The sequence below is a fragment of the Xiphophorus hellerii genome, chromosome 23 (genome assembly GCF_003331165.1).
Source record: "Xiphophorus hellerii strain 12219 chromosome 23, Xiphophorus_hellerii-4.1, whole genome shotgun sequence".
In the NCBI taxonomy this organism is placed as follows: Eukaryota; Metazoa; Chordata; class Actinopteri; order Cyprinodontiformes; family Poeciliidae; genus Xiphophorus; species Xiphophorus hellerii.
The window spans coordinates 9,152,058-9,177,700 of NC_045694.1; the positions used below are offsets into that span (position 1 = coordinate 9,152,058).

Genomic DNA, 25,643 nt, shown 5'->3' on the forward strand with positions numbered 1-25,643 from the left:
CCACAACGTTATGGGCAAATTTAATATTGTTGTATATCAAAGCTCGTATATTTATATTATTACTCAACATCTAATTACGAAGATCCTCCCAAAATGAAAGGAATATTGTTGCATTGTTTCTACATCAGACTTTCCGTTTGAACGTTCACGGCCCTTCTTTACCATCAGCCGCAACCATGATGGCATCTTGCGTGGGGGGCATCGACGGTGAGGGGCGGATTCAGTGGCGTTAGCTCTTTAATTCCGTCTTCTAGAAAATATTTATCCAAAAAATAAATTCAGAACATTTAAAGAATATATAAATAATGATATTATTCTTTGTATTTTTATTTTACGTTGAGCGTAAAACGGCTGAAATAAATGGTACGTTCCGAGCAGGCCCGCTTTGAGTATAACGTAAACGGTGCAGCTTCCTTTGCTAACCTCAGAGCGGCGGAGGGTTTGTTCTCCAGCTAACACCACTCACCATGGCGTCCACTGAGATAGCAAGGCAAGCTGTAAGTTGCCCGTTTTACACAGATATACTCTCATTATGGCTGTGTTACACACCCAAGTCGCAAAAAAAAACAACTATATATTGATGTAGCTTTTTGTTAGAGAGGGGGAGAATTAGGAGAATCAGTGGAAGGGTTATCCTGCTAACATCCGTTTTCGTGCTCCATTCCATCAAAAAAAATCTATAGTAGCAAGCTAAAGACGGTTTTAGTAATAATTACACAGCTTTTAAAAATTAGATTGTGCACTAGAAACGATTTGGATAAGCAATTTTCGGTAAAGACCCGACGTCCATCTGTTGAAATGTTTCTGTTTGACCCATTTTGATTTCACGCGAGGCTATCTTTAGCATAATTATTTCGAAACAAAATGTCGACTTGTAAAATACTGTCGAAAAATGTAACGTAGTCGACTCTGCACCGTTAAAACCCCACACAGAGCCGTAGGTAGGCCATTCATTCTCAACGCCCCCATTTAAGCACAGCGTCGGTTCTCATTTCCGTTATGTTCAAGTCCCGTTAACTTTAACACGGCGGCGTCTTTAACTAGCATTTTAAAAAAAAAGAAAATAAAGCGTGGTACGTATAGTATAAAAAGCTTGCATTTTCAAAATGTTCACTTTTTTTCTTTTTTCGTGGAAAAGGAAGCCACTTAACCCAGAGGGAGTGCTTAGAATAGCAGAGGCTGTGCAGTTTGATTTCCCTTTGTGGCCCAAATGAATGAAACCGGCTGTGTGCTACTTGGCTGTGAGTGTCATGAAAAGCAAGGATGATGATTTCAGGAATGCTGCAGAAATACAGAGGCTATTTGTCTCGTTACTATCAGTTTCCCAAACAGTCTCCCAGCTGTTTAAACCCAGCTCCAGTCATCCAAACAATCCGCAACTGTTCAGTACCATCAGATTGGACAGTTATTTTAAATTTACCCTGAGAGTGTGTTTTCTTTCAAAGCCTTTGCCAAATTGGACAACAGCACTGTGTTATGTTAAGCCACATAATAGCCGGTTTGTCTGAGGTTTAGCCGCTGGAGAGATTTAGCTTTTTTGGCATCTTTTGCAAATTCTTTGCTTCCCAACAGCTCATAACATAAACATAGCCGGCAGAAAAACGAATCGGAACAATCGGATACTCACTGACAACCACATACAGTTTAAAAAGTTGCATTTTGAACATTATTTTTGATCATGTCTTGTACATTTTGTCATGTTGCAACCACAAAAATGAATATTGGGATTTTATGTGATAGGTCAGCCCAGAGTAAAACAAAATGATGAAGCTGAAGGAAAAGGATACACGGTGTTACAAATCTAAATTTGAAAGGTGTGGCATGTGTGTGTTCAGACCCTCTGAGTTAATGCAATCTCAGCTGCATGACTTTTAGGTTATGCCAAATCTAGTCACTGAATATTTTTTCCTGTTGTTCATAGAGAGAATATTTGAACATTTCAAGCCTTACCACATATTTTACACTGGATTTAAGACAAAAAAAAGGAACAAACTCTCATGCTGCCACTACCATGTTTTAACCTCTAAGACAGGGGTGTCCAAAGTGAGGCGTGGGGGTTATTAGTGGCCCTTGGCGTGGTTTTGTGCAGCACAGGTGGTTGATGCAGATGGAGACGTTCTAATTGTAATCAGGGTAAAATTACTACGAACATAATTTTCCTGCAATAGAAAATATTAAGTGTTTATTTTTTTTTTTTTACAGCCAAGCTTTTACAAAAGGCAGAATCACACTTATTCAGATCCTTTTCCTGAAAAGGCAACTTTGATACATCCAAATCAGCTTTTGTCTTTTATTAAACTTGGCTAAATATAACAAGCGTTATGAAAAAAAGTGAGTCAAATCCTGTTCTTATTACTGAAAATAAATTTGTTTAATCAAACCTAAAACAAATTGAAAACTAGATGCCTTTTTTCAGTACAGTAAATGTACAAAATCCCTTTTAAGTTTTAGATCTGCAGTGAATATAATGTATTTAAAAAATCTATATAAAATTAAAAATCTGGCTATTTTATTTACTTGAATTTTGAGGGGGGTTTTTCCGGCCTGTGAATACTTTTGACTCGACAATTTTGACCCATAAATTTTGGACTCCCCTGCTCTAAGACCGTCATAAACAGCTGTATTTATAATGACACTCAAATTAACACATTAATACTCTGCTTAGAAATTACATTTGTTTGAAAGACAGTTGGTCAAAATGGATTTTATTTTTCAGTACCTTAGTAAAGGACAGAATACAACTGGGCAACTTTTTCATTCACTTCAGAACCGTGCACTACTATGTTTTACTATCACCAAAAATCTTGATAAAATACATTCTGTCTTTATTAGCCGGTATTTTCTCCTCTTTTTGTTGTCTAAAAGAGGAGCCATTACCTTCCATATATGTACTTTGTGGTTTCGAACTGTCTCGATTTTGACGGAAGAGCGCTGCAGCTCCGAAAACAGGAAGTGAGTTAGACTGCACCTGAATTCAGTTTGGTTCTCTATCAGTCGGATAAGATGGAGGACGAGGTAATGCGAGTTTTAGCTGCTAATGCAGCGATGAGCAGAGACAAGTGGGAGTTTTTGGAAGTGTAGACACTAACCTGATTTCTTCTGCTTTTAGGGCGAAGGAGTCCGCGCTGTGCCTCTGGCCGGCCATGTTGGCTTCGACAGCATGCCTGACCAGCTGGTCAACAAGTCTGTCAACCGTGGTTTCTGCTTCAACATCCTCTGTGTTGGTGAGCGCAACAAACTTCTGCATGTTGTTGTTTACCAACTTTAATAACACCAGATATTAGTTTCACATGAGAAATCACACTTTACTGTCTAAGCTTTCTGATAGGCTCTGTTTTAGTTACCATAGTGACAAAGGTACAAAAACAATTTAGCAAGTAGAAATAATTTTGGTTGCTCTAACTAAGTTCAAACACAAAAAGTTTGGTCTCAGTTAACTTCAAACAGTGAGGAAAAACATATTTAGTGTATTGTAAATATCTGGTTTCATCTCGATGTAGATGCATTACATTTCTTTTAGATAATTATCAGTTATTAGTTTTTAATAAGCTTATTGGAGGCTATGCTTTGTGGTGGTTACTGGTTTATCTAATTATGTTGTTCCCTATGTTTTGTTTGACACATTGGGATGACCGAGTGTAAACAATATGGCTTTCTTCTAGCCACAGTCAACCACATCAACACGCCTTCAAAGCATTTTCCTCTCACTAGCACATACAGTCCAGATGAAATGTCCTTATTTCCTGCAATGGTGACTCTTTATTTTGCATCCCCAAACTATTTATTCAAATTTTTTAGACTGAAAGATTATATTATTAAAACGCATTTTCTTTATAAAGAATTTTTTATTTTAAAAAATGTCTTTCTTCCATTGTGTCGTTTTGTACCCTGAATGGATTTGCTTCCTAAAAGTAAATCCCCTCTCTCAGTCTCTTGCCATGTTTCCTGCTGATCATAACAATAGGTGAAATAATAAACATTAAGACATTTTATGACTTTGACCTGCTTCCAAACCTACAATACTTTCCATTGGTCTTTTTTCTTTACTAAATATCCCATGTAGGTGGAGGGGTTGAAAAATACATAAACTCTTTTTTGTTTGTTTTTTGTAAATTTGCCATTTGAAAGTTGGCATACAAATTCTCACAACATTTCTGCCAGATATCCTTTTGTTTTATTCTAAAAGTGAAGCTTGTTGCAGATTGAGATTTAGATTTTGTCAGTGTGGAAAACTCATTCAGACTAGTTTTGTTTTAATTTTTGCTTTACAATGATGGGAGAGAAAACCAAAAGCTTTTCTCTGCAGAAATTCAGTTATAAACATTGACTTGCAAAGGTTTTCAAGTGATTTTATGGGCTAGATCAACATAAAGTGTTGTATAGATGTAGAGTGAAAAGAAAACAAGATTTTGCTTTTAAAATATTTGTATATATTTGCTTGAATTAACATCTGGTTGGATCACTGCAAGTTTTCGGGTTCGGTCTCTGGCTTCTCGGAGAATTAAATATTCACCAATTCTTCTTTGTAGCTCAGGTTTCGCTCAGTCAGTGTCTGTGAACAGCAAATTCCAAGTTTTGCCACAGATCTTCAGTTGAATTTAGGTCTGGACTTTGACTGGGACGTACTTATACATGAATATGTTTTGAAACCACAGCAATATAGCTGACTCTACATTCACAGTCATTGTGATTTAACGTGAATTTTGACCGCTGTCCCGAGGCTGTCTCAATCCTAATAAAAACAAAATTCAACAAAGCTTGGTAATTTGACAAAATGTGGAAAGGTTCAAGGTGCCTGAATAATTTTGCAGGGCAGAATATTCTTGAAAAATAAGCAGAACAGAAGTTTTTCTTATTTCCGCAGACAAAGTTTAAAATATCAAACATTAACATAGTTAATGTTTTTTTTTCGCGAGAGCTTTTATCTGTTGTCTTTCATGCACCTCAAACATGATGCATTATTATCATCAATATTATATGTTTAAAAATGTCACTGTGTGGACTTGGATTGATTTGTCTGTCTGTTGAATTTTGATAGAAATCATGTGATATCGAGTGATATTTGGTGATATTTCCTAAAGAAACGAGTTAGCACAGACTGTAGGTCAGGTTGGGAAGAATAAAAATAGATTTTCTAAGTGAGGAAGCTCCACATCTGAGTCATCTGACGGTCTGTACCAGAAAACAGGCAGAATGCATGACTCCTGTAAGCATTAAAATGAGTGTAAAAACTCCTTCAGGCTGCCTTTAAATCTGCACACCTGATTTATTCTCATTTCTGTTTTGGATTCAATCAAGTCGTCTAAGGAGCTTAAAATAAAGCTGATTAAAAAGCCACCTGTCTTTGACTTAGACATTTATGTTTTTAAAGTGAATAAGGACAGTATGATGATGATTTTGTACATTTAAATGTTTTAATTTCTTTGATTTAAAGCAGGCGTGTTCAAACTTTTTATTACGTGGCGCAGAATTGTCTTCCAGGTCAAAAAGATGTTATTTTAATATTGTGAATTACTCTTTTTTCCCCCAATTTGATAATGTAATGGTTCTAATTAAAGAAATGAAATATCCAGATTTTTTTTAAGTGTTGGAAAGAGATAGTAGAGACAAAACGTAAGAAGGGTTTTGCAAATTTGTTCCGTTAAATGAAAAAACATAGCAAATAAAAGAAAGATTTATGTCACTCTGATTCTGGAACTGGATAGATGCATCTGCTAAAAAATGAAAAGTGGTTATTTAAAGATTAGTACTTTATATTTTAAGAAGATTCAAATTGATCTGTAATCTTTCTGCCCCAATTAAAAATAAAAAATGTCAATCTTTTAGGCTAAATTTGTATTACTCTTAAATTGCAATCAAAAGGCCACACAAAATCAGTCCTGGGTCCACAAAGGGCCCCCGCGCCACACTTTGGACTCCCCTAATGTAACATCGTGTTTCTGTTTTCCAGGTGAGACGGGTCTCGGTAAGTCCACTCTGATGGACACTCTGTTCAACACCAAGTTTGAGGGCGAGCCCACCCAGCACAACCAGCCGGGCGTCACGCTGAAGTCCAACACCTACGAGCTGCAGGAGAGCAACGTGCGCCTCAAGCTGACCGTCGTCAACACGGTGGGCTTCGGAGACCAGATCAACAAGGAGGACAGGTAATGAGTCTCACCGTGCGGTCTTTGGTTATTCCTGACAGAAAGTACAACCAGAGACAAGGTTTCCCCCAAAAAAACTTTCTAAGCCCGGTGGTTGGGGGCGCTCAGCAGTGATTCAGCCAGTGGCTTGTCATGTTTTCGAATTAAAAAATGTTTAAAGTTGACAGGGAATTTTAAAATATCACTTGATAATTATGTATTATTGGAAGGTTGGAAGATTAATATCTAAACACCAACTATAAAGTCTTAAAAAATGCAAACATTAAAAAAAAACTTCAATAAATATGCTATGCTAAGCCTGGTGGGGGCACAAGTAAAGCCTGGTGGCCCGCCAGGCTTATAATACTCTGGGGGAACCCCTGAGAGAGCTCTAAGCTTTCAGGTTTGGTGGTTTCAATAGGTTTTACAAAGAAAAACTAGATGTAGGTGGTTTCCAGGCTGGCCTCACAAACGTATCACATCCCAGGGCTCCGTTTTGTTCGCCTGGAATATTTTATTTCCAAACATTCACGGCTAATAGCGGCTAACATTTCACCTGCAGGGAGGGAAGATATCATGTGATGCTAAATCTGTAGTTTCATTCCATCTTTGCTGTGTTCAAGAAGAAACGGACTGCAGCACTTTAAACAACAACAAACCAAGTTGGAGTCATGTGACCTTTGACCTGCTGCATGTCAGGCGAGATTTCTTTAGTACGACCACGGCGTAGCAGGTCAATGTTCCCTCATCTGCATGTTTTCATGCAACATGTTCATGTAAAGACGAGATTAGAAATGACATTTTTCTGTCAATCTTAGGAAGTTTATTTTAATTCTAGTAGATTGAAAACTTTATAAACTTAGTCAAGATTACTTCATTTGGTTGAAATTTACTGAATGACTCTTGGAGAGTTACTGGAAATGATCAGTAATAACTGGGTCACTATGAGAAAATACCATTGTTTTATGACATTAACACAAATATTACACTGCAAAATATTTTTGATCTAGTTTATAGTGAAAATATCTTGGTACATTTGAAATAAAACTGAACTCAATTAAAAGCAGCTTTTCAGCAAGATACAGGAGTCGTTAAATGTTTGATATTCAAACTGCAGGTTTTTTTTAAATAAAGTTTAATCTAATGTTTGATTAAAGCCTAAAAACATTATTTACAGTTAAAACCATATTTTTATGCACCTGTAAAGACACAGACACATTTTTCTTACTGAAGTTGAATCAGACTAACTTTTCTTGTGTTAAATTATTTCTGTTTTCTTAATGGAAACATTTTTTATTTTATTTTTGAATATTTATTGTTTCCTAAAGCCAATTGATTTGTGTAACTGAAACTAAGGTTGTTAGTTTCCTTAGTTTAATGTTAATAAAATGGGGGATTTTTATGTTTTGTTTTGTGTTCAGAACAGTCATAAAATGTATTTGAGAGACATTTCAAAACATATATTTTCTGTAGAATATTGTCAGATAATCTTCACAAAATATTACAAGGTATTTTTGTTCAAGCTGCATCTTTAAAGCGATGCTCAAAATAGCAGTAATACCAAATATAATTCACATTAAAAAAATACAGAAATAATTTATGTGGTTAAAAGAAATTATAATGTTTATTATTATTATTATTTCACATAAACACCCTTCAAGGCTTTAAAGCATGGTCAGTTTGGCAACATTAATACTTTAATATCTAATACTTTATTAATACTTACTAATACAGTAATAAATTGTATAATATAGTAGTAAATTTAAACTGTCTTTTTTAGTTAATTTTTATTGCTTTATCTCCAAAGTGTGGCACTGGAAAAGTTTAGAAACTAATGTGTTCAAGCACTTTAAGCATTTTCAATGAAAGTGTTTTTGGGGCGACAGTTAAACGGTTAATCTTCTGTCAAAGCTGTTTATAGTTAAAGTTGGACTTGTTGTTTGTTGGAATGACTCGGACCTGCTGGGTTAAACGGAGCGGGCCTCCTGCTGATAACCAGCTTTCTTTACAAAAGGAGGAAACACTGAACGGCTTCCCCATCCTTCTCATTGTCCAGCTACAAATCCATTGTGGAGTTCATCGATGCCCAGTTCGAAGCGTACCTCCAGGAGGAGCTGAAGATCAAGCGCACGCTGCACAGCTACCATGACACCCGCATCCACGCTTGCTTGTACTTTATCGCTCCGACGGGACACTCGCTGAAATCCCTGGACCTGGTGACGATGAAGAAACTCGACAGCAAGGTGAGCTCTGACAGCAACACATAAATCACTTTAGCATAGAGCATGTCTGGTATTTGTGTGACCCAGAGCAGCGTTTCCTCTTCCTCCTCCTCTGAGATATTCATCCTGGGGGTGTTGCATGATGGAACAACCTGTTTTTGTTCCCATGACCCAGAGCGCTCATCGCTCTTAGTTACAAGCGGCTCACATGTCGTTCAAAAGGCAGAAAAATGTTGCGTGGGAGGAAGATTCTCGTTTTGCAACAGAAAACAGATCCTGCCTGATCGTCTCCTGCCGTCCTGCAGGATCTGTTTGGACAACTAGCAAAGATTAAAGATTAAAACTTAATGTTTTTCTCTTTATTTGATTGTGAAGCTCGCATACATATGCTATATATTAAAGTCCGTTTCCTGGTTTTATAGAACTGCACCGACTTTTTGATGCCTTTTCATCAGATTCAGATTTATTTTTAAGTAGGAAAAGTATTTTTCTAGCTGTCCCCCTCCGACCGATTATTAATTATTCATATTAGGAACAAAGGAGGCGTCCAAACTAGAAATTAAGTGAAGCTGCAGCTAATGATTATTTTAGTCATTGATTATTCTGACGATTAATCAAATTTAAAAAATTGCCACATTCTGCTGCATTTTCATTTAACCACTAAAGTTTATTTTATACAATGTTAAAAATACATTAAGAGATGCAATTAAACAAGTGAGTTACATTTTTAAATAAGAAAATAAACATTTTATTGCCTTTAGTACCATAGTTGAGCTCTTCCTTAGAGAAGGATGAATCTGCAGCTTAAAAAATGAGAAAAGCTCAGACCTTTATGTTTGATTTAACAACATTACAGTGTATTTTTGAATTAACTGATGAATAGATGGATAGCAAAAGGTGCTTAATAGGAGATTTTTCCTTTATTTTTTTTACAGAATTTGAACCTGGTGAAGCTAAAACTGTAACCTCAGGAGTTCTGGGTAGAACATATTTACACATTGAGGTTTTTTTTTTATCTTAAATGCAAAATGTTTATATTTTTAGTACAGTTAGGGTTTCAGCAAATGTTCTTTTTTTTGCGTCTGTATTGTCCAGTAAACAATTAATCGACTACTAAATTGTTTGGCAATTATTTCAATTATTGATTAATCGTGTGAGCCCTTCAGGGTTTTCTTAATATTTCAGAACTAGAGTAAAATGTTTGGAGTTGACTTTTTAACAAACTGGCTTCAGCATTTTAAATTGTATTGTTATTGTTACAAACTGTAACAAACCTTATCTTAACTCTGAGATTTCCAAAACGCTGCCAGTGATTTTAAATCCAGAATGACGGACGCAGGTTAAAGGTCAAGATGATAAAAGAGAACATTTGAAGCTGCTGTAATACATCTAGGGCTTCTGTGAGCTGAAGTTGGCGCAGAGTCATTTCACTTTTTTTGCTAATTTGATAAATCTTTTTTTTCCTTATCCAATATTCAGGTTGGAAATGTCCAATAGTCTCTCTTCACTGTAGCGACCGGCAGGATCAGCCTGTGTGGGAAACATAGTCTTTTAAACTTTGTGCTTCCTCTGGTTTCTTTCTAATCATCTCATTGATACTGAACATGGTTGACTTTGAGTCTTCTATAGCAACTTCCACACTGAAGAGTGGGGGTGCACCACTAAATCAGCCCTGGTTGCTGTTAGAAGTTTGTTGTTTTTTTAGCTGCAAATGCTTTTCTTTGCTACTATTGATCCAGTCTGTACTAAAGGAATGCTTTTTAGGTAATAATATGTTTGTTTTCTTACTAAAAAAATAAATAAATTTGTTCTTTTGCAATTTATATATTATATTTTGAATATTGTACAAAAAAAGACCTCAATGAAAAATCAGAAGAATGTGCCAATTGTTTTGCCTGATTAATTGACAGAATAATCAGTAACAATTTTCACTTGTTTTCCTCAGAGATGATGATTTCTAAACATTTTTGTAAACTGGGTTGTTATTCATTCAGAGCTGCAGCTAAGATCAGCTGATTTTTAACATGTTTTTTCCTTTTTGAGCCTTTATCTAAATTTAGACTCCAGAATCAGAGCAGAAGCCCGTTTGATGAGCGCCTTAAAACGGTCTAAATTTAGCCAACTAAAACTTCTCTTCTTCCTCACCTGCAGGTCAACATCATCCCTATCGTTGCCAAATCGGACGCCATCGCCAAGAGCGAACTGGCCAAGTTCAAGATCAAAATCACCAGCGAACTGGTCAGCAACGGCGTCCAGATCTACCAGTTCCCCACCGACGACGAGTCCGTGGCAGAAATCAACTCCACCATGAACGTAAGGCCCACATTTCTACCTCACTTCATACATGTTGAACTTATAAATTATTGATTAAAAAGCCTCTGGAAATGATTAAAATAAGAATCGCCCTCTACTGATGAGTGAAAATATCAGATTTAAGTTAAGGAGAATACTTCTTTTTCCTCTAAGATGAAGAAGAAAAATGTTATAAGATCTGAACCAAATAGAATATAATACTTTATCGAGAAATTACTTCTTAGTTGACTATTTACTTAATTCAAAGTGTTAATTAAATACAAATATTACCAGAAGTGTTGTAAAATGTATAAAAAGATTTATTGTGTGATATTGTAAATAATTGACATATAAAATAAAAAAATAAAACCTTATCAAAAATGCACATGAAAATACAACTCTGGAAAAAATTAAGAGACCAGATAAAATGACCAGTTTATCTGATTTTACTCTTTATAGATTTTTATATTTATTATTTATATTTATTTATCTATCTATCTCTCCATTTTTGTTCAAGAAACGTGACAAATTAAATGTTTGAGTAAAATGAACATTATTTTATTCTATGAACTACTGACAACGTGCCTCAGAGATTCCAAGCAAAAATTTAGTTTTTATTTGCAGAAAATGAGAAATGGTCAAAATAACTAAAAAGATGCAGTGTTTTCAGACCTCAAATAATGCAAAGAAAACAAGTTCATATTCATTTAGAAACAACAGTACTAATGTTTTTATTCAGAAATCAATATTTGGTGGAATAACCAGGAGGTTCAGTGGGGTTCAATGCAGTGGGCTCTTCATTTTTTCCAGAGCTGTATATTAAACTAAATAAGTCCAGAGAAAACTTAAGAGTTGGGCATTATTTATTTATCTATTTATCTCTCCATTTTTGTTCAAGAAACATGACAAATAAAATAATCTTGTTTTTTGTGATTCTGCCCTTTTTTGTTTTTATTGTTTGACGTTCAGTTTTGACGATCATTTTTATTTTTGTTCTCAACTAAAATAAGTCGTAAAAAAGTCCCAAAAGGCAGTATTGACTCTTGGACTTTCTGCTTCCATCCATATCTGGTTGAAGCTCTAATTAATGAATGTGATGGAAATTTGTCTTTCTGAACAAACAAATATATTTGAAAAAGTATTAAAACATCTTGTGAGTGAGGACAGGCATTGTTTTTTGTTTTCTGCTCACATGGTCTGGACTGGAGGTTGTCACATGTAGGGAGAAATGTTTGGAAAGCAGCACAATCAGTCGATTCACGCTGCAGGAAGTCGGCCGTGTGGGAGCAGCTCTGCTAGCTGTTCATTAACCCCGATCTGGACTCGACATTCCTACAGTGTTTGCTTTGCTGCTGAACCGTTGAGGCTAGCTTAGCCACCTCCGTCTGCAGGTGTAGCGGTACGCTAACAGCGCTGTCTTTGCTTCAGAGCCATCTGCCGTTTGCCGTGGTGGGGAGCACGGAGGAGGTGAAGATCGGGAACAAGATGGTGAAGGCCCGGCAGTATCCCTGGGGGACGGTGCAGGGTAAGCCTGTCTCCCCTCCAGCACAGGAAGTGACGGCGTGCGCTCTCCGTCTGCAGAGCTACTGAAGCCACTTCCTGTTTCACCTCTGCTCTCACAGTTGAACTCGCTGTGTGACCTCATTACCTCCAGTTTCCTCTCCATCAATGCAGCACCTCTTTGCGCTTACATTTTGTGTGCCACTAATGGCTTTATATTGATTTTAGATTGATTTCTTGACCGATCTATGATAAAGGGTTTGTAATGTTTTCAAAATGCCACATCAGGACTTTCAGCTCACAGGGTTAACGGAGCCATGTTAAAGGCATACATCGACTCATATTCTACAGCCAGTTTTCATAAATATATTTATGAAAAATTAAGTTGTTATTGCAGCATTTGACTTTTTTGGAGACAAGTCGTTAAGGATAAGAGTTTCTGTACATTCTGAAAAAGTCTGGAGTATTTGACACATCTGGATAACTTCAGGAATTTTAAATATAACATGAAAAAATATTCGGATTTCCAGCTGTTATTACTTTTCCAATTCTGTTGAAGTTGTCTGCACCCATCTATGGTTTGGTTTTCCATCCAACCTATATAATCTGTTTTCATTGCAGTTTTTATATTTGAAGATTGACTTCAGTAAAATTATTTGTCTACGCCAAACTATTGTAGTTATTGTTAAAAAATTTTGCCTAAAAGTGACTGAGAACTTTGGAAATTTAATGCCAGAAAATGGACAAAAGAAGAAAACTGACATTAAAAACTCAGCTGAAGTCTGACAAGAACTAACTTTCAGAAGTATCTTAATTAAAGCAAGACTTTTATTCCTAGTTCAGCATCAGGTGATTGTACATTTTCCAGGTGACCTTTGGGAACTTAAGCTAAGTTCACATAGCGGGTAAATGCGACCCAAATCCGTTGTTTTCTTGTCCATATTTGACTTTTTCTTGGCAGTTTGAACACTGCAAATCCAATGTTTTCACTCAAAAATAAATCAGATTTGTGTCTCTTTCATATGAGGTCCTAAATCAGATTACCTGATACTTTCGAAAGCCACTGCAGTCTGAACATTCGTATGTTTACGTCATTGGCTGTGTTTCCGTTAACCGTAAAATTACGCAAATCGTTCATTAATTTTAAAAAAGTAAGCAAGTTAAATACGGTAATCCAAGGTCTCAATTTTGTCGTGGCAGGATTATTTAATCTTGTAGTTTTCAGACTTTACAGTCAAGCAAAAGTTTGAGTCAGATGTGTTCTGTCATCTTAAATGTGTTCTGTGACTCGAGGCGCTAACTAGCTGCTAATATACCCTTGCTAGCTAGCTAGCTTTGTTTTGCATCTGTCATGATTTCGGTTGACTGGGCCGATGTTCATCTTTACCTCCGACTCACTTGTTGTGACACAAACTCTAAGCTTGGATGTTTAGTGGATTTTAGGCAGAGTTGAAGCCAAAGCTGCTGCAGGTTTGTCTCAAAGAGGGAACAAATCTTGATCACACATTGGATCAGTTTGCTTCAGACTGGCTGCGTTCCTGCTCACATGCTGTCACATGGCTGCTGGAGCTGCACCGCTCTGCAATCAAATAAACAGAGAACCGCATGACCCAGGTCACATCTCTGCTTTGGACTGGAACTGTTTAGTAGAGTTTGGTTCTGTTTGGACAGTCCAAGTTCAGCCTGTGTGTCTGTTCCCTTTTCCACGATTAGCCTGAGGCCTGTCACCATGACGTTTTGTCCCAGAAGTTAATAAGCAGTAATGCAAGAACTCATTCTCAGAGATGAATAAACTTTAAATTCTGATGAACATTTCATACTGCAACTGGAAGACATCTTAAATATCCAAAACAAATAAACAAAACAACAAATACAATTAATTATGAAGTCCCTGTAAATAAAGTTGGCCTTCACAAAAGGATTAGTTGAGACCAAAGCATCAAACTGAAAACTTTTGTCACCCAGTTTTTGGTAGAAAGAGAAAAACGATAAATCATAAAAATAGAAATTATTGATCTCATTTTATCTTGTAGTTAATTGATTTATTTCTTATTCCTATTGATTTGTATTGATTTAGATGCAGTCTGATGTGTTTTCTGTTTTATTTGTTCCTCTCAGTGGAAAACGAAAACCACTGTGATTTTGTGAAACTGAGAGAAATGCTGATCAGAGTGAACATGGAGGATCTGCGAGAACAGACCCACACGCGCCACTACGAGCTGTACCGCCGCTGCAAGCTGGAGGAAATGGGCTTCAAGGACACGGATCCCGACAGCAAGCCCTTCAGGTAGCAGACTTACCTCTAAGTCTATCGGTTTATTTCTCTGCTTTCTCCCGGTGTAACAGTTTTTCCCTCTGACCAGTCTGCAGGAGACGTATGAGGCGAAGCGAAACGAGTTCATGGGCGAGCTGCAGAAAAAGGAAGAAGAGATGAGGCAGATGTTTGTCCAGAGAGTTAAAGAGAAGGAGGCTGAGCTCAAGGAGGCAGAGAAGGAGGTAAAAATCAACTCAAATGCCTCGCTTTGTTTCTGCTCCTTTTGCTGATCCACACCAACTTCCTGTTTCTGCTTATCGCCACGCAGCTACACGAGAAGTTTGACCGCTTGAAGAAGCTCCATCAGGACGAGAAAAAGAAGCTGGAAGATAAGAAGAAGTCCCTGGACGATGAAGTCAACACGTTCAAACAGAAAAAGACTGCGGCAGAGCTCTTGCTGAACCAAGCTCAGCAGGCAGGGGGCTCCACCACGCTCAAAAGGGACAAAGAGAGGAAAAAGTGAGTATCTGATTCTTTACCCACACACTAGACGTCTAACCTGCTCCTCAAGGCTTATTTATGTTTATCTGGCAAAGTTTTCTCACATTTTTACAAGTTTTTTGCCATGCTGCACCTTTAATTTATTAAGGTTATTATCTAACTTATCCTTTTTTTGTGTATTTGTTAAAGGCTTTATCCATAAAATCGAGCATAGAAGCAGTGTGTGCATCCACATGTTTTCAGTCTAATCTTTCTGGTACAGATGCAGACAGATTTACTGGCATCCTTAGTAAAAAAGAAAAACATGCAAAAAGTCTTAAAATAAATAAATCTTTTATTGCAGTATCATAATTTCACTTGGAAAAAGTTTGAAAAATCAAATCTTTAATTTGAGTTTATTTTATGTTAAGAAATAAAACCTCCTCTAATAAAAACATTGTTAGAAAACTTAGTCATTCCAAAAGTAGTCAAAATATTTGCCTTTTCTGCCAATAATGGTCACTATTAGCAGAAAAATATGTAATATTTTTTTCAGCAAAAGATGCATCTTTTGATACAAATTATCAAGCTTTTCTTTTTCATTTTAGGCAATAAAATATTATTTCTACTATTTTAAACAGGAATAGAATTGTTTAATTTGCATCTTTTAATGTATTTATAATATTTCATATAAAAGGATTTAGTGGTTAAATGAAAAATCTGCAAAATGTGCTAAAATGTTTATCCAATTGTCAGAATAACTGATAAAACAATTGATTGCTAAAATAATCGTGACTGTAAAAACACAGTGTGTATAATAGCCTCACGCCTGCTGGTAATTATTGAGAGGATCTGTGATGCTGCGGGCCAGTTAAAGATCACAACACTGTAAAATATTAGGATCATTTAAATAAAAATTCTGTTGATTTCTGCATGTTGGGTCTTTCACCGCTCCAGAACTTGCGCCCAAATCAACCCAATGTTTCTGGACAAAACTTATAGACAAACTATTAATACCAATGATCGTTTAAATCAATGATTTTTATAAAAACAATAAAAAAAATTTAACAAGATTTTTTAAAATTCAAGGTAAGGATTTAATTTTTCTAAATATTTCAGTGTGAAATCATTTTACTGCAGTAAAATTAATTTATTTGAAGGTTTTCTTCGTGTGTTTGATCTGCCATCAGATCGTTCTGTTCGCTTTAAGGACCCATTGATGCTGATGATAATCGGCTCACCGTGTGGCCGCCAATGTGCCTGTTTAGAAAAGGAAGGAAACACTTGCACTGAAAGTTCTTATAACTTCATTTCTCCGTTTATTTTTTATTTTCATCACAGCCAATTTCTTTTTTTCTTTTAAAATAAATCCAGTTGAGTTTGTCCACTTGATGCTCTAACGAATAACAATTGCAGCTTTTTAACCTCCAGCTGAAGTCGCAGGACGCAGTTAGTTGTCGCTGCTTGTTGTGCAGATTGTGTGTTTTGTGAGCGCATGTGTCACCTTTACTGCATCCGTAATGTTTTCCAGTTAACTCCTCCCACACTCGCTGCATGCTGCATGAGGCACCTTTTTCTGGTAAGACCCCCCCTTATCAAGTCAAATCAAAATAAAAATTTAAATTCAAAATGTGCATGAGCTGATCGATTTAAATGTGTTCAACATGCCAAAAATAATGAAGTAGACTTCCTTGCAGAAGTATTTACACCTAAATTATAATGGCTTCTATTGGGATCTTGTATAACAGACCAATACAAAGTAATGTGTAATTAATGTAGTGTATAATTAAGAAGAATGAATATTTAACATGTTTTTATTTATTATAAAAACCTGAAATATATGAGCCTGTTATTCGTCATTATGCGACATGTTCTGTTGGTGAGTCACATAAAATCCCAACTAAGACACATCAGTTTGTGGTTGTGAAGACATCGTATCTTATATTCCAAAATATTATTCAACCATAAAAATTCAAGGTTTCTTCAATAATATGTGAGAATCTTTCAAGTGTTACAAGTCGTCGTGGCTGAGTTACAAATATTTACTGTTTTAGTTAAACTTAAATCGTTCCATTTTGATAGATTAGATTGATTTTGGTTCTGCTGACTGAACTGTTTAAATGAACCAGTTTATTAGATCCCCAAACACCCGCCGCTCCCATCTTCCTTCCTCAGACTACAAAGGTTTCTTTTTATGCGGGTCTCTAAAGTCGGGCCCGACCCGGCCGTCGCACAAAGAACCATTCAGGGCCAAACTGAGACCAAACGGGTCAGAGCAGCGAGGAACCTCAGCCCAGATCTGTTGATCTTGCAGATATTTGGTGACTCGGCCTCTTGGCCTTGGCAGGATTCAAAAGCTAAACACACAGAGAGGAATTTATGGGTTTGTTGGTGATCCACTGAGGAAAAATAAATTAGTTAGAAACATCTGTTGCTTAGTTGGGTGTAAACTTCTAAAAACAAAAGGCTGTCAGACAAGAGAGACAACAAAACCCTCAAACCTTAAAGGGGCTTTGTTATGTAAAATTGACATTTTGCACATTTTTATGCTTCCATTCGGGTCTCAATTGCTTCTAAAAACAACCCCACTCAGTTGTTTTTTTTTTGCAATAAGTTAATGTTTTTTGGTGTCTGGACAACAAGCCATTTAAAAACCTCCAGAATATAACAACAAATCAGCAGGCACCGCTGATTTGTTACTTAGCAACCTCAGCAAAGTTCCGCCCGTCACCTAGCAACCTGAATTCAGATTCTCATGCTTGGTCAGTTGGTTTTACTTCTATATGTGCTGTACAAAGCTGTACAATGGCTGCTGGAGAAGATAAATGTTTTGTTGTTGACTTACCAACAACAAAACCCCTGTTGGTTGTGCAGGGGGCCCCACTTCTGCTTTTGAAAGATGTACGGTTGTGTAATTGCGCATCTGTTTGCGGCTATTTGAGTTAGGGGGGCGTTGCCAGCGGCATCTTTTTTAGATTTAAAGTGTCAGAGACCCCGAGGCTACGTTCACACTGCAGCGTGAAGTGACTGAATCCCAATCTTTTTTTTGTTGTCTTAATGCAACCTGTGTCTGATTTTTTTTTTTTTTTGTGACAGACTGAATAACACAGGTGAGATTTTTTTCAAATGCGACCCGGGCCTCTTGGATATGTGATTCTAAAGCCGATAAGTATCCGATCTTTTTAAATGTGACCTGATTCTGAATGGTCAGGTCGCATTCATCTGACTTGAACGTCATTGATACTTAAACGTTGCTATTCTGCTTCCTGATGCGCGCAAGCAAAAAGAAAAAAAACACAACCATGGTGGACTATAATGAGGATTAAGTTGTTAATGTGCTGGCTCTATTTAGGTAGCAACTTTAAAATCGTAATCTATGCTCCACCGTTAGCGTCCACGTTTACTTCCGCAAACACTGAGCACTACTTCTTCTTCTACTTCTTTATTAAACACTGAGCACTACTTCTACTTATTTACTAAACACTGAGCACTACTTCTACTTATTTACTAAACACTGAGCACTACTTCTTCTTCTACTTCTTTATTAAACACTGAGCATTACTTCTTCTTCTACTTCTTTATTAAACACTGAGCACTACTTCTACTTCTTTACTAAACACTGAGCACTACTTCTTTATTAAACACTGAGCACTACTTCTACTTCTTTACTAAACACTGAGCACTACTTCTTCTACTACTTTACAAAACACTGAGCACTTCTTCTTCTACTTCTTTATTAAACACTGAGCACTACTTCTTCTACTTCTTTACTAAACACTGAGCACTACTTCTTCTACTTCTTTACTAAACACTGAGCACTTCTTCTTCTACTTCTTTACTAAACACTGAGCACTACTTCTTCTACTTCTTTACTAAACACTGAGCACTTCTTCTTCTACTTCTTTACTAAACACTGAGCACTTCTTCTTCTTCTTCTTTACTAAACACTGAACACTTCTTCTTCTACTTCTTTACTAAACACTGAACACTTCTTCTTCTACTTCTTTACTAAACACTGAGCACTTCTTCTTCTACTTCTTTACTAAACACTGAGCACTTCTTCTTCTTCTTCTTTACTAAACACTGAACACTTCTTCTTCTACTTCTTTACTAAACACTGAACACTTCTTCTTTTTCTTCTTTACTAAACACTGAGCACTTCTTCTTCTACTACTTTATTAAACACTGAGCACTACTTCTTCTACTTCTTTACTAAACACTGAGCACTTCTTCTTCTTCTACTTCTTTATTAAACACTGAGCACTTCTTCTTCTTTACTAAACACTGAGCACTACTTCTTCTACTACTTTATTAAACACTGAGCACTTCTTCTTCTTCTACTTCTTTATTAAACACTGAGCACTACTTCTTCTACTTCTTTATTAAACACTGAGCACTTCTTCTTCTACTTCTTTATTAAACACTGAGCACTTCTTCTTCTTCTACTTCTTTATTAAACACTGAGCACTTCTTCTTCTACTACTTCTTTATTAAACACTGAGCACTTCTTCTTCTACTTCTTTATTAAACACTGAGCACTTCTTCTTCTACTTCTTTATTAAACACTGAGCACTTCTTCTTCTACTTCTTTATTAAACACTGAGCACTTCTTCTTCTTTACTAAACACTGAGCACTACTTCTTTACTAAACACTGAGCACTTCTTCTTCTTTACTAAACACTGAGCACTACTTCTTTACTAAACACTGAGCACTTCTTCTTCTTTACTAAACACTGAGCACTTCTTCTTCTTTACTAAACACTGAGCACTTCTTCTTCTACTTCTTTACTAAACACTGAGCACTTCTTCTTCTACTTCTTTACTAAACACTGAGCACTTCTTCTTCTTTACTAAACACTGAGCACTTCTTCTTCTACTTCTTTACTAAACACTGAGCACTTCTTCTTCTACTTCTTTACTAAACACTGAGCACTTCTTCTACTTCTTTACTAAACACTGAGCACTTCTTCTTCTACTTCTTTACTAAACACTGAGCACGCTCTCTGTGTGTGACGCTCTTTAAATGCCCTCTCCTATGCATGCAGGACACTTTCAGGTTGTTTGCAGTTTGCACTGGAGATCATGTACAAGTCGTATATGTTTGGCAAAAAAAATCTGATTTGTGTCACTTCAGGCTGCAGCTCAATCTGAAAGGAGGCAGATCATAGGCTGAAACCTCATTATCCAGGAATAAAAAATGAAACGTGTTCTGTTTCGCCCACAGCCCGATCCTAACCTGAGCCTGACGGGTCACCTCTAGAAGCATGTTTTCTCCTGAGTGCTGTCTAATGTTAATGTGCTGATTTTTATAACTGTCTGTACAAAAAGCGTTAACAGCCCTTCTCTCTCGTTTCCAGCTAAGGACTCCTGTAGAAAAAATCCTCCCTTGTGGCAATCCTGCTGTGAATGAGCTTCCATCCCCATCATGTTTTCCAGTTCCCCTCCCTCACCTCCGCCTGCACCCAAATCCCATAACTCCACCTTCCTCCACATGTCCCCTCTCCTCTCTGCTGCTTTTGTGGAAGACGCTGGGCATTGCTATCAATTTGACATCACTGTTTTTGGTTTTGTTTTTATCTGAATGATGCTTGTTGGTTGTTTTTTTTTGCAAGTGATCATTCGGCTAAAGTCTCCCCTCTTCTTTTTTTTATGTGGATTTACATTCCATATTTGTTTCATATTCAGCGATTCTTTGCATGATGTTAAAATATTAACATACATGACTACTGGTGTGATGGGCAGAAATGTGTTAAGGCTAAAGAAAACATGCATCCGGTTGAAGATTTTAAAGAAATTTAGCTGTTTTGTAACTTTTGCCAATAACAGAAGAAAAATAATGTGAAAAAAATCCCATTAAATCTTTAATTTTTCTCCAATTATTGCCAATTTTTTTGTTCTGTTGACTTTAGCCTGATGCATGATTGGATGCGAGCCTGATATCTTTTGCCACTTCTCGCATACCTCATTCATTGTCATGTTTTAATTTGCATTCTTGTATTAGCTTTCATATTTGCACTTTGTTTTACACTCAAATGTGATGTGATGTGTTTCGAAGTATATTTCAGTGTCATCAGTGCAATTGTAACTTTCTTTTCTTTTGTACTTTTTATATGTAGGCACATCTAAAGTCAAATAATCATGATGTCCACTGAACTGCAGGGGCAAATGTTTGTATTAGTGCTACACATAAAATAACATTTTCTAAAGAAAATAAAGGCCAATTTTTCACCAAATGATGCAGCTTTGGCCATGATCCTTGTGTTTGACAAACATTTTGTGACAGATTTTAAATGAAAATCAAACTGCAGTTGAAGATTTCTGGTGATCTAGTATTTAAATTAGGAGGTTTTAATTTTTTTAAGTGTTTTAATCAGAGTATCAGGCCTACAGATTTGTTCAAAATCAAACCAATGTCCTCCATGATGCTCTGGAGTATCACTCGTCTGTTTCTTTAACTTATTAGTTATTTTGCCTCTCTGGCTGTGGTGGATTTAATGTACGGAAGCCCATTGCTACCACTGACATGCAGAAAAAGTCATTACTATACAATATCATAACTTAATAGTTTATTTTAACGAAATATAAAATTTCCCCACTGAAGTAAAAAAACAATAAATTCATATTGTATTGTTATAAATACTTTGAGAAGGTACCTCATGTCATATATTTTGAAATACTGTAAAATTCAGACACTTTCATAACTAGTTTGGGATGCACTGATCTGATCATTTGAACCAATATCAATGCCCAATATTAATATTTTTATTATGATCGATAACCGTTATTTACTGACATAATGTGTATTATACATTTTCCTACACAACATTATCACACCATTGGAAACAGCTGTGTTTCCATTGACCATATAATTGCACAGTTTTGCATTTTTAAAATAAATTTGCTTAATGGAAATGCGCCAGTTTTAAGAAGACTTGTTTTTTGCTAAAATGCTTTGCTAGGATGAGGTTATTTTTCAGCTGAACTAAAATTGGTTCATCTCTCAAAACTGCAATGGAAATACTTTTTTTTTCTCATCACATGATCAACAACCAGTTTGTTGCCAGTAGCACAAATCGCACAGAAGACAACAGGAAGTGCTAGAAGGAAGATGGTGCTGCATTTTTTTAAATGGCGTACTGCGTGAACAAACTTATTCACTTGTGATTTTAGCTGCGTTTCATATTTATCAATCTAGTCGCTGAAGTTTATTTGTTTAGCACACGTTAGCAACAAGGCAGTTCAAAGTGATTTACATCATAAAAACACAAAGATATGAAGTTAAAACACCATAATTACAAAAATGTATTTTTTTTTTCAACATTAGCGGAATATTGACAAAGTTTTGTGTTCATTTGTACTGGAAACACAAATGACAAGATGGAAATAAACATCGGTAGTTTATCGGTCCAGTTTTACTTATTGGACCGGTACAGATTCGGTAAAATTGACTAACATTTTGACTAACATCAGCCGATACCGATGTTAATGCAAATGTATTTTGTATCCTTAGATGCTATCTTATATTATGTCTGTTTGGTTAATTATATCGTTATATCATAATAACATAGTAAACTCCAAATTATGGCTGCTTTATCTGAAGATATTGGTGCAAAAATGACTTAATTATGTCATAACTGCTTTCTGATGATAACTTATTGTGTCATGTAAAAGCTTTAGTTTTGGCAGTAATGGACTTCCATAGATATGACCCAAAAGCATGGTGAAATAATGGCTAAAGAGGCGTTGCATTCATCCGATCTTTCAGCTCATTGGTGTGTGTGTGGTTTCACTTTCCATTGCAGCAATCCGTGGCTCTGCACTGAGTAGCTCCTTCTGCCCCCCAGCTTTGCTAAGGGACCGGCCTCTGGGGGGCGCTGTGAGCCTCAGGTGTCACCCGAGGCTTTTGCGGACCCCATCTGCTTCAGGGTTTCCAGTCGTTAGCTTTAAATATGGGTTGATGTGTGTCGCTTCACCGCTGCTTTGGCCTGAAAAATTCACCTTTCTAATTCTTCTGCTGTTTGACGTTGCTGTGACTAAAGTCTTTCCCACTTTAGTTATGGAACTATAGTGTTCAGTTCTCATTTTATAGTTGGATATTTTAAATCTGTACCGCTAAAATCAGAATCAGCAGAACTTTTTTATGTATATGTGTGCAGCTTTTACAGCCCTGGGGAAAGTATTGAGTCCTTTTCAGGTTTTTGTTGGTTTTGCTTTAATCATTGACATCATTAAACACATTTTAATATATATAAAAAAACTGAATAGATACAGAAAGCAGGTTTTCTACTATTTTATTTATTACCAGTAAAAAAATATTTTGTGGTAGAATATTAGTTATTATTTCTCAGAATTCTGTTTTTCCCCAAAATTAAAACAATTTTTTTTTTTACCTCAATCACAGAATTCAGATTTTTATCTCAGTTTTGAATATTGTCTTATTTTTTTCTGCAATTAACCAGAATTCTGAGATAAATCCCAATTTTGGCTGTTTTCCAAGTGAACAGAATTTCTTCCCCGAAAAAGTTCCTAAATATTTTGTTTTTTACTTCAGTCACAGAATTCAGATTTTTTAAAATCTCAGTTTTGACATTTTTCTCACAATTCAGATTTTTTTTCTTCAGCAAACCAGAATTCACACTGCAAAAACACAAAATATTACCAAGTGTTTCTATCTAATTTCCTGTGAAAATATCTTAGTACTTGAAATAAGAGAAAAATAACTAACTTTCCAGCAAGCTGGAGGAATGTAAATAATTTTTCAATATGGATGAAAAAGTATTTTTTCAGTTATGATATGGAAAATTTTTCTTGTTATAAGTGAAATAATCTACCAGTGGAACTAGAACTTTAAATCAATTTTAAAGAATTATTTACTCAAAACAAGCTCCTATTTCTTGCTGAAAAGTTACTTACAGGCTAGTTTTGTCTTATTTCAAATGTACTGAGATATTTGCACTGGAAACTAGACAGAAATACTTGGTAATATTTTGTGTTTTTGCAGCGCAGGTACAAAAAATGTGTTCAGATTTAAGTTATATTAAACTTTCTCTTGCTCAGGCTCACTTTGACTCTTATTTCTGCAGATGTTTTGCCCTCTGCTCTAACCGCCGGCTTTGTTTTCTCTTTGTCTCTTTAGCTTCTTTTAATCTGTCTTGGCCACCTGAAGAGGGGATTGCAGCTTCAGCAAGAACTAAGCACTATTTACCTCTTCCTGCTTTTCATTTCTCGTTGTGTCAGCCTTTCTATTCTCCGCATCGCATCTTCCTTTTGTTTGATACGGCCTTATGTGGACTCGCATGGTATTTCTGACCACCTAGTGACGCTCTAAAATCAGGGACAGATTAAAATCTGCTGTTATGTCTTAATGTACATAGAGAAACTCTTATGGTTAGCAGAAGATTTCAGGAGGGGGTTCACACGTTTTCAGGACTCACGGGTAAAATCATGATCTTTTTATTTAAATTCAACATGACCTGCACTATGCACTCATTCAAAATGTAAAACGCATTAAATCAAAGGACGAAATCATGAATAAATGAGTAGAAATTGTTTTTTTTTTTTTTTTTTTCAAAGACAACAAAAAAATCCACTTGAAAATAAACAGGTCATAAAAACGCCAAAGCATTTACTGCGGTTCCCATGTTCAGGTATCTTCGTTAAATACCATGGAGGTCACATGCGAGGGGCTTTTACTACACGTCGTGCTTTAACATTAACTGGCCTACTCTATATTTTGCATGCGTCTTTTATTTAAGTTTCATAACTGCTGTGATTTTTCTGGTTTTTACTCCCTGAATATCTGAGCTCTGCAGTCTGTTCCCTTCATTGATGTTTTTCTTAAAAAGAAAATGACGGTGCGTTTAATCATTGTATATTTGCTCTGTCCCATGATTTCAGCTCCCACTTTGCCAAATGAGTTGAACAGATACCCAGATGAAGAGTATTAAAAATACTCGTGCATTTATATAATTTATAAGGATATATTTTGTGTATTGAAGTGGAGATTTGTTGTTTATTACCTATAATGTTTGGATGTGGTTCTTTGGAGTTTAAAAGTGACATTTTGGTCTCAGCAGTTGCCATACATGTTTTTTTTTTTTTTTTCTAGTATCTGCCTTCACCTCTTGTTGTAAAAACCTCTATTACACTACAAATGATTCAGTATTCTGCTTTAGTTTGATTCCATTGATGTACATTTTGAATAAAAAAAAAATGAATCCAACATAGAAATGCTGTTGTCTTTTATTTGCCGGGTTTTTGTTGGGTTTTATCGGATGTTTCTATTAAATAAATCTTTTTCTTTTTAAATACTTTGAAGAAATCGTATTTGAACTTGCAAAAAAAACACTTTAATATATATAAATTTTGAAAAAAAAAACAGTTTTGGCAACTGTGGAAAAAGTTACTTTTGGGAGCATCTTTATTATGTTGTACTTTTTATTTTTACTTTAGCATTTTTATTTTTAAGTATCTCTGCTCTTACTTCAGTAAAATTTCTCTACCCACTGTGAATAACTTGACTAAATGAAGCACAAACTTGTTCTAACAATCAGTTTTTGTTCACGTTTCATATTTTTAAATTAAATTGAATAAATGTTTCTTTTTTCTGATTTTGTTATTTTATAATTCTGTTATTTATATGAATTATTTTTCATTTTAGTATTTAAAATTCAAAAATGTTCACACGACTTTTAAGTAATTTTCTGGGCGGCTACTTTTTATTTTTACTTAAGTAAAAATATATATATTTAAATATTCTTAAGTAAATTT

The 25,643-nt window shown here is 35.8% G+C and overlaps 1 protein-coding gene across 6 annotated transcripts; it reads left to right on the forward strand.

Annotated features, from left to right (window-relative positions):
* The first annotated feature begins 467 nt into the window (after window positions 1-467).
* Window positions 468-25,095, forward strand: septin6 (septin 6). 6 transcript variants are annotated; one of them, XM_032554562.1, is made up of 11 exons: window positions 468-497; window positions 3,110-3,224; window positions 5,951-6,146; window positions 8,182-8,368; window positions 10,499-10,660; window positions 12,068-12,164; window positions 14,258-14,426; window positions 14,503-14,635; window positions 14,722-14,912; window positions 16,405-16,452; window positions 24,010-25,095. In XM_032554562.1, the coding sequence occupies exons 1-10, from the start codon at window positions 468-470 to the stop codon at window positions 16,406-16,408; spliced, it is 1,284 nt and encodes a 427-aa protein (XP_032410453.1). In that variant the 3' UTR covers window positions 16,409-16,452; window positions 24,010-25,095. The 6 variants fall into 6 exon arrangements, with proteins under 6 accessions (XP_032410453.1, XP_032410452.1, XP_032410449.1 ...); XM_032554561.1 differs by lacking the exon at window positions 24,010-25,095 and adding an exon at window positions 20,231-21,109; XM_032554558.1 differs by lacking the exon at window positions 16,405-16,452.
* Window positions 25,096-25,643: the final 548 nt, after the last annotated feature.